This window comes from Saccostrea echinata, unplaced genomic scaffold (genome assembly GCF_033153115.1).
Source record: "Saccostrea echinata isolate AGI-Se365-2 ecotype Australia unplaced genomic scaffold, CSIRO_AGI_Sech_v1 ptg000001l, whole genome shotgun sequence".
Lineage (NCBI taxonomy): Eukaryota > Metazoa > Mollusca > Bivalvia > Ostreida > Ostreidae > Saccostrea > Saccostrea echinata.
Genome location: NW_026889750.1, coordinates 11,544,489 through 11,554,826, shown reverse-complemented (window position 1 = coordinate 11,554,826; position 10,338 = coordinate 11,544,489). Strand labels below are relative to the sequence as shown.

Here is a 10,338-nt window from a genome sequence, read left to right as displayed (position 1 = left end):
AAATGATATATCACTTATATTTCTTCATTTAAAAGTACCTATCTTTATTGAAATTTTGGACTTTTATAATATATGTCGTGCATTAATTAAAATTAAATCATGCATGCTGCCATTCATAATATCGGGAAATATTGTTTTCGTGAACTTTTTTTCAGAACACCGTGTTTGGTTTACTCTCAATACTTTTTTGTCATGCATATACTTCCTGTATAAAGCGTGTGGCTGAAAACATTAAATCATTATACTTAAAGAAAGTAGGACATTTTTCGCAATGGACTTCAAAAGAAAAGCAACTGAAACCGCTGTTGTACCAATGAAAAAACCAAGAAATGAAATAACAACTTTTAGTGGTGGACAGAATGGTACATTGATGGAAACGGTATAGTTGACTTCTACATTTACAACAGGTCTGGTACAATCAGTACATATAGCTACGTAGCTTGAATTACCTACATAGCTTTATTTACCTACCTGAAGTAGCTTTATTTAGCTACTAAATCAAACTTATTTCTTAAGTTAGCATTTTTCCCAGAAAGTGCAGAAAATTTCACTTTGATGCAGTGATAATTTTCAACTTTGAACTCCTCTGAAAACTATTCATGAAAAAAATCACTCGGAACGACTTTACTTTACCGGTCCCCAGAAAAACGTGCCAAAATATAGTGTCGCCGTAGGCAACTTCAATATATATGAGATCGTGTGAGCGATCGAAAAAAATAAAAAGTATGAGGTTTAAAGCCTTTTTGACCCCAAAATCGAATTCAATGGTTAAAAGTTTAGTATAAAACCTCGTTCTCTGAAGAAAGTAATAAATATTGTTTATTCATTGAAAAGGAGACAAAAATTAATTGTTAACGAAGTGCGTGCGGCGCATGCTTAGTGTCGTACTTAGCCATTTTTTTCATGTAAACAAACCAACGAAATGTCGTTGAAGCTGAATTAAGATCTTACAAAAAATACAGATGCATCTGAATTTCGTAATTAATCTAAAAAAAAAAAAAACAACAAAACACTAACCCTAATCTCTCGGATGGTATGCGAGGACTAACCGAAATCTCTCGGGCGGATGCTAGACTAACCCATCTGCGAGGACTAACCCTAATCTCTCGGATGAATGCGAGACTAACACTAATCTGTCGAAAACTTGTGCAAGGACTAACCCTATTCTTTCAGGTGGGTGCAAGACTAATCCTAACCAGTCAAAAAATGTGTAAAACTAACCCTAATCAGTTGAGTGACGTACGTAAATCTTACATCATAGTGCAATGAGCGCGCGGATCTTGCGGATATGGGGACCGGTAAAGTAAAGTCTACCCAATCACTCTTGGAGATGTGTCTTTTTCTGCGCAATTGCAATCAAAGTTCTAAAAGTTTTGGGGTTATATACAACAGTTAATTTGTGACCTAACAGTTACCTCTTGAGTGAAATAACAAAGAAAACCAGTTTTGGTTAACATGGGCACAATGTGAAGTAATCATACTTATCCACGCCTCATTGCACACAAGGTGGTGTACAGTTACTCAAACAATGGAAATACATATTTTCCTTAAAAGTGTTCAAACGCAGCAATGTTAAAACTATCTCTTCTATAGATTGCTTTTTAAATAATACCTGGAATAAATATTAGTAGACATTTACTTGCGACTCTTTGTCTTTTTAAAATAAAAAGAAAATTGTGAAAAGTTGCCTTAAAATAGCTAAATAAAGCTACCTGAGGTAGGTAAATAAAGCTATGGTAGGTAACTTTAGTTACGTAGCTAAATGTACTGATTGTACTGGACCTGTACAAATGTTATTCCCCTGTGCCGGGTCATCTTCATGGGCATGGGGGCAATGTCTGACAAATGAAATCTAGTCTATATGTAGCACTTCTTTAAAAATAAAAATGAAAGATGTTAAGGTCTATTCTATCTCCATCCCGTGGTAAAATTCAATGAAATTTCCTTGTTTACCTCCTAGATTTCTTTATATGTTGACGGTGCGACTGTTGGGGCTAGCACAATTGTGTATTGTTGGATACCTATTGAAGAGTATTCACTCTTAACATGTCTGTCGGTGAAACCGTTAGGGCAAGTGCAGTTCATTTTCTAAAACTCTACACATCTTCTCAAATGTCATTTTACATTCTGCTTATTACACTTTTATCGTGCGTTTACTGTGTATCGTACATATATTTTTTTTAAAACCGTTATTGAAGTTTGCAGACTCCCCATGCATCGGGATCATAATTCCTAATTTCTCAGTTATTTCCGACAAAATCAGAAATACCCGAGTCTTTGAAGTGACGAAAATATGACGTCACATATAAAGTTGTGTGTACCAAGGACACAGACGATAGTTTTGTGGGCAATTATGGCATGGAAATTGAATTAAATTGTTGTATATTATTTTTATCAAGTAAGTTGTTGCTATGCTTAAGCCACCATGTTGCTATGCACTGCAAAGGATTATTGGGAGTATGGAATATTTTCATGTGGGACCATAAAAATTTCTTTGAACAATGTGCAGATTTCAACCCGAATTTCCTCCGTTCGTACACGTTGTCTATGGAGCTCGCTACATGAGCAGCGCTTTGTGCCGCCTCGCTGCACTCGCTATAATAATATAGATCTATTGACTGGGTTCAAGGGCAACATGCGTTTTGTCGGACCAAAGAACCAAACTGTTTGCCTGACGCTGTTAGGCCAAAGGCAAACAGTTTGGTTCGAGGGGTCGACAAAACGCATTTTGACCAAGAACACAGTCAATAAATGTTTTGTTATATCTTTTTCTTTTATATATTTATTTTTTGTTATACATGTATCTTTTGCTGGCTTCCATACCAACGAATGCAAATAAGATTTTACTGATCTCCCCACAGTGTGACATAAGCAGTCCAATATCTCACTCTGCGGTCAAACATCAATTTTTTTTATGACCGCTCAGTAAAACAATAGAAATGTTAGACTTTTTTTTAAAAAGAAGGCCACTATTGATTTTGAGATGTAAAGGTCAAAGGTCAGGGTCCTAAATTCATAACACTTTTAATTCCAAACAATATTTTAAAAAGCCTTTGAGATTTTGCAATGAAATTTTATATCAAAACCTATGGCCTTTGAAAGATCTGTATTAATTTTGAGGTCAAAGGTCATGGTCAAAAATTTATATGTTGCAAAAAAGTGGTTTATATAGGATTAAACGTTCTTTTTCAGAATTTATCGATGTGTAAACTCATGCCTTTGTACTCACAAACTGAATAAAGTTTGTGAGTACAAAGGCATGAGTTTACACATCGATAAATTCTGAAAAAGGAATGTTTAATTCTTATAATTCCAATTACGAAGTTTTAAAATTATTTCTCTTTGAAGCCTCCATACAATCTGTTATTTCTGTACAGCGTATGAATACTTTATGCCGCAATGTGGAAATGAATCGTAATGGAGATGAACGTCGATAGTTCAACTTTAATTGTCAAAACATTTAATAAAATAAGCTTATAAAAACTCTTAGAATATTGTTTAAGTCAACAAATATCGTAAATACAAGTAGACTTCAAAAGAATTTGCCTTTGACCATGCATATAGGCCATGTTGACAATATAACGACAGATGCTTTAAAACGAAAGTAGCAGACCGACGACTACCTTGATTTGCCCTGGTTTGTTCAAAGATGGGACAGAATATAGGATGTAGAAAAATGAATTTGATGCTAATAAGGCAAGAGTCTAAGGTACGTTTCTCTTTCCTATCTCAGCGCTACCAAGAACTGAGCTGATTTGTTTTGTAGGCCTATTAGGAACGTCGAGAATATGACTTCAGAGATTTAAAATTCACACTCGTGATCTGACAGTGACATAAACATAATATTCCCATCTGTCAGTCCTGTATGTCATCAGTTTTGTTTTTATTTAATTTCAAGTTTCTGTAATTGTTTAGCTAAAACACAGAATAGAAGTAGGCCTAACGATTTCTTTCATTTTTTTTTTCACAATAAATGCTAGATCAAGAAAGTAGTACTGATTGAGAATTTATCAATGTGTAAACTTTTTCTTGAATTTGTTCTCATCCAATCAAAACACAGGAAATCAATAAATAAAATTAAGATTGGAATTATCAGATGATAACTAGTTTTCTTTGAGCTTTTTCAATGAAGTTATTTATACTCCTACTTACTTAAGGAAGACCAGTATTGATTTTTAGATTAAAAGGTCAAAGCTTAAGGTTAGAAATACAATGCAAAAAATGGTTTCCAGATGATAACTTAAGTTTTCCTTTGAGGTTTCTCTTTGAAATTTTATATCATAATTCCCAATGTCTCAAAGAAGACCCCTTTTGATTTTTAGGTCAGGGTCAAAAATTCATATCATGCATATATGATTCCCTGGTGATGACTTTAGTTCTCTTTTAGGTTTTGTAATGTGATTTTATATCTTTAGTCAATATGACTTTGAAAAAAGGACTCCTATTGATTTTTAGGTCAAAAGGTCAAAGACCGTGGGCAGAAATCCATTGCATACATAGTTTTCAGATAATAATGTTAGGACATGAATTTCTTGAATGTAGAAAAAAACCCTATATTGACTTTAAGGCCAAAAGCTGAAAGATTGACCTTTATTATGTCCCTGGATCGAAAGATCTCGTGGGTATATTGTTTTTGTCCTGTCTGTCTGTTGTCAACTTAAACCTAGCCCATAACTATTGCGCTGTCAAGGGGAAGGCTTTAATATTTGACATGAGTGTTCATTATGACAAGACTTTTCCATTGGTACAGAAATTTTTGATCATGTGACCTCAACTGTGACCTTTGACCTACTTTTGAAAAACTTTAACCTTGGCCATAACTTTTGAACGGTTGGTGCTAGGGCTTTCATACTTCACATATGTAATCCTTGTGACAAGACCTTTCTTTGGATCTTAACAATTGTAATCCATTGACCTTGACCTTGGAGATTGACCTACTTTTGAAAAACTTCAACCTTGGTCATAAGTTTTGAACGATTGGTGCATCGCCTTTCATATTTCACCTATTTCTTGGGAGAAGATCTTTCCTTGGACACCATTACTTTTGACCATTTGACTTTGACCTTGATGTTTGACATACTTTTGAAAAAAAATTTAACCTTTTCCATATCTATTCAATGGTTGCTGCTGGGTTTTCATATTTCACAGGTATATTCCTCGAGACAAAACCTTACTTTGGGTACCAACATATTTGATTTGCATTTGAGAAAGTTTAACCTTTGCTATAAGTTGCCATACGGGGGCATCAGTGTTTCACAAACACATCTTGTTTTTCTTTCTACATCTGCATATTTTTTTTTCAGTTCTTCTTTTTTTCCCTAATTGGGGGACACAAGTTCTCTGGATTAGCTTGTTTAAATACATGTGTAGTTATTTTTGGTTTCTCCTAGCAGTCAGGCAAAATGCCACCATATGTATATAATTATGGTCATTATGTTTTCTATGTTGCCTACACATATATATATATATATATATATATATATATATATCAGTGATTTTTCTACATTTTTAAAAGGGGCCTGGGCCTTTACAATTGGGAAAAATCATCGACATTTGTGTAAAATTGGGAAAAATCAATAAGATTGAAATAAACCTTAATTGACAGGTAAAATAAAATATATAAGTAAATGTAACATCATTTATTCAAAATACTTACTACAAAATAACAAATTAGACACAGTTCTACATTTTTAACTTTTTTTTTAATCTTTGAAAGTTGTCATTAGTTGTGACCGTCCTATATTTCAATTTTTTTTTTTTTTTTTTTGCCATAATGGTAGACATAAAAAAAAAATCCTACTCATAATAGCCATTGAAGATGATATAATCTGACATGATTTAAAACAAATCATTTTTCTTCTAGCTTTCTAAATCACCCTAATCATTGTGCTGCAATTACCCTGCAATATTAGTTGCATCTGCCGGGTGTAGAAACAGTTTGATTTTCATGGAATCAGGGATGCTTGTTGTAGAACTACTAGTTCTTGGATTTACAAATAAAGCTATGTTTCGCCTGTTCACATGCATCTTACACTTTCTTACAATGTATTTATTTTGACGTTTGACATGATCCATGTGTTTTTCTATGTCTTGTAAACGCACAAAATGATCTGCTGTTTTTCACTATTATTTTAAGAGTATGAATGACGAATCCGGGATGTTTCGCGCTGGTTCCTTTTCGCACTGAGATGGTTCGCGCCAGGATGATTCGCGTCGATTTTGGCGCGAAACATCTCACGTTTTATTTTAAATATTTCATCACATTTTGATCCGTTTTAAATTATTTATCAAATATAAGATATAAATATGTTGTGTACTCTAATTCATGACTTAATAACATGCACTGCCATAGTTAACGGATCGTACGGTGCCCGTTTGCTCAGCGTGTCTGTTCAACAATTCAACAGTGATTCAATGAAGATTTAATTGTAATAACATGAATAAGTTGGAGATCAAAAGGTGAGAATTTAAGTTGATGTGTGGGTTGTCCAAGCCAGCAATAATTACTTAATTAGATGGCGGTATTATAATTATCTACTGTATATATAGGTAATTAGCACAGTTTTATAGTAATTCATAATCATGCTATGTATGTACACTTCAAACACAGACAAATAATTTACGTCTCTGCATCAAATATAATCTTCTTAAATTTAAAAAAAAATGTTCCAAAAATATCTATACATTATATTAACATATATTTAAAATCTAAAATTTTGTTAAATGAACTAAACTCAGTAGCACATTTATGTACTTGGAGTGAAACATCATGGGGCGAACCATCTCAGCGCGAAACAGAATGGGCGCGAAACATCGCGGGGCGAACCATGCATAGGTGCGAAACATCCCGTTACCTGAATGACCGAGAGCAATAGCGTTCCAATTTAGATAAGTCGTACATAAAAAATTCAATATAACAAAATCAATAACGGTTTTTCTGGGGGGGAAAAGCAACTGAAATTGGGAAAAAATCGGTAATTTTTGATAGGGGAAAGGGCCGATATTCGGACCTAAATTGGGTGTAGAAAAATCACTATATATATATATATATATATATATATATATATATATATATATATATATATATATATATATATATATATATATATATATATATATATATATATATATATATATATATTTGCATGCATTATCAGAGATTAATCATTATGATGAGAATTCATGACTTTTAAAAGTTGAATTTGATATCTTAAAAACCTGTATAATTACCATAATAGAAGTCAGTTTCTTAGTGGGAATAATCCACAGTATTTTTTAAAAAAAAAGTTTCTTAAAGATGAAGAAACATATAAATATTATTTCATAATCATGATTTACAGGGTACACCGAGACTTTCAAACCTGGAGGCTCCCATCATGCAATTAAGTGGACATGAGGGAGAAATATACACTGCTAAATTCTCACCAGATGGCCAGATGATAGCATCATCAGGATTTGACAGATTAATATGTAAGCCAGAAAAATAAAATTTAAAATTATTAAGTATTGGGGGGAAAAAGGGTTCTTATTGACCAAGTCTGCATGAGGCCATTCCAAGTTTTTTTTTTAATTTCTGTTTAGTACATCCAATTGTCATACAAGAAACCACCTATTCATAAAAAAAACATAAAATTTAAACTATGAAATACACTTTATAGTCTTAAAAATGATATCTTTCAAAGGATTTGATTTCATCATTTTTATATCCCCACTTGAAAAGTGGGGGTATATAGTCCTATTGCATGTTCGGGATCGCCATTTTGTTACTGCAAATTATATATGCATGTCAAAGGTCAATCAGGGACAAGTCGTATCTATATAAACAGTGTTAGTTAGGAAGTTGTTCTCAGCGGTCCATTTTGATTTATTTGTATAATTTTGAAGTTTTTATACAGAATTTTTAGATACAATACGGATCCTCTAGATGATTTTTCTCATTGGACAATTGAGGAGTTACGCTCATTTCTGACCAATAGAGGACTATCGAGCAGGATTGATTGCTCAGGCCTTTGCCTCAAGTAAACTAAATATGCCAGTTTTACCTACAGTTTGGGTAGTTTATATATGTATGTTTGTTTTTGCTTTTTTTTTTTCAAATTTTATTTCCAAGTTTGGGAAGTTTATGTACATTTTTAAAATGAGTAATCACTTTGAATTAAGTGAGATATTGAAATAATACAGACCTATTGATGAAATAATATCATCAAATCATTTCTACACCTCCCCGCCAGAACTTGAATAACTGAGATAAACATTTAATTTTATATGACAGAATATTCCTTGGTCTCTAATTGACTGAGATTCAACATTTTAGAAATCATACTACAGATCAATTAAGTTATGTTCTCCTGTACGTATAAATGTATAAATCATACATGTAAGTACATGTATTTATTTTACAATTTATAGTACACTTTATTTACACTTAGTCCTAAATGTCCCGGTACATACATGTACACAAAATTGAATTAGCAATGAAAAAAAAAAAATAAGAACTGTTTTTTTCATTTCTCACCTCCATGAGACCTAATTTTCTATAAGCAAATAATAAAAAGTAGTGATCTGATAGTGTTAATCTTACCTTTGTACTTAAAGGTCAACAGAACCTGATCAAGCATTGGACATCCAATACATCCAATTGATTTTTACCCCTACCCTTGAGGTGTTATAGTAGAGGTTAGGGCATTTCTTTATCTTACACACTTAAAAAAAATGTTGTATAAAAGTGTAAGTATATACTGAGTCTTTTGCTCAGTTTTAATAATAGTAACTGTTTTAGTTTTAATAAGTAAATTTTCATCATTCAGATGCGGTTGTGTACCCCACCCCACCCAAACGCCGCCCATTTTTGTTTCTATAAGGTTGAACACTGGCAAATTCAAGCATTTGAAAAAAAATGTACCAAAAAATTCGAGAAAGGTCCAACTTAACCCCCTTTCCTGCGAAACAAGATTTTTGAGTTGTGGGCAGTTTATGTCTTTTTTTAAATTTCATTTTTTTAATTTAATTTTATTATCATTCTTTTTATTTTATTTTATTTTCTGGGAGGTTCCCTAGCTGCAATAATGTAGCCCTCTTCGTGTTTTATTTTTGAGGGAGGGGATAAAAAATCGGAGCTGACATTATTGTAGAGTCCCCTTTTAAAAATGTTGCTACGTGTCTGTTTTTCATTAGGAAAAAAATGTAAATGGTGCTGCGTGTCACATGTGCAGTGTTTAGTTTTTCAATAAATATATATATATATAGTAAAACAACCCACAATCATGATAATTTTACTGTTTAAATAAACAGTGTAAAGACAGTGCTGTATTGGAATATGGGAAGTAAAAGAACACAATAAATATTAAAATGATTAACTCAATACTGAATGGAATTCGCTCAATTTCTTTTCTGATCATAATCTGTTCACTTGAAACTTTCCGAAACTGAATGTTTTACTCTGCATTTCAGTATTTATACCAAGAGATGAAGCATTTTATTGGCATATATTTGTCGTCTAATTCAGTGTTTACTACAGTGGAAGAACCTGTATGTAAAATCTATCCCCGATTGACCTCTGACACAACGTGACGTCGTGAAGTGCAATAGGACTATGGTGATGGGGGTGTCTGTCTGTCCCTCTGTCTGTAAAGCTGTCCATTTGTCTCTCCATCCAGTACACTTGGGGGAACCCATCTTTTATCTGCAACTCCTCCTATACAACTGAATAAATTTAATGAGACATTCATTTAAGGAGATTTCAAACTCAGATAAATAATTCTATGTATGGGTTTTTTTTAATAATGGTGTTGCCATGGTTACAAAGATAGAAATTTCTTTGAAATATTTTGAAAATGCTATTCATTCTACAGTGTTGGTCTGATTTCAAAATATCATGACATTCAAGTAGACTACGTTGAGATATATAATTCTGTTTATCATTTTTTGGTTTTGATGAACGGTTTTGCCATGGTTACCCAAAAAAGAAATTTCTGTGAAATTCTTTAAAAATGCTACTCCTCCAACAGTTTTAGTCTGATTGCAATAAACCTTGCCACAAAAAAGAGACTAAACCAAGGACCATTATTCTATTTATTGCTGCTGCATAGTTTCAAATGCAATTGCTACGTTTCTCTTCATTATAAGTACAAACCAGTAGAGCTACAGTCTCATCTGAGACTTGTGGTTTAGCTCACCTTGACAGAGATGAGATGAGCTTTTGCTATTCCTCGGACGTTGGTGTTCAAGGCGGCATCCTGGTTAGAGTCCTAGAAGCAAGTCTGTTCCCAAGTAACTATAAGCCCTACCTGAATTAAACTTGCATGAAATTGATATCTAGAGAAGTACACTACTAGACTT

General features: G+C 33.0%; 1 protein-coding gene across 1 annotated transcript in view; it reads left to right on the top strand.

Moving 5' to 3' along the window:
* Positions 1-232: 232 nt before the first annotated feature.
* The window catches only part of LOC133185462 (U5 small nuclear ribonucleoprotein 40 kDa protein-like), a 30,705-nt gene continuing 20,599 nt past the window's right edge, over positions 233-10,338 (top strand). The window contains exons 1-2 of the mRNA XM_061320675.1: positions 233-379; positions 7,341-7,470. Coding sequence (XP_061176659.1) covers positions 272-379; positions 7,341-7,470 — 238 coding nt within the window. The 5' untranslated portion in view covers positions 233-271. The remainder of the gene's footprint in view (positions 380-7,340; positions 7,471-10,338) is intronic.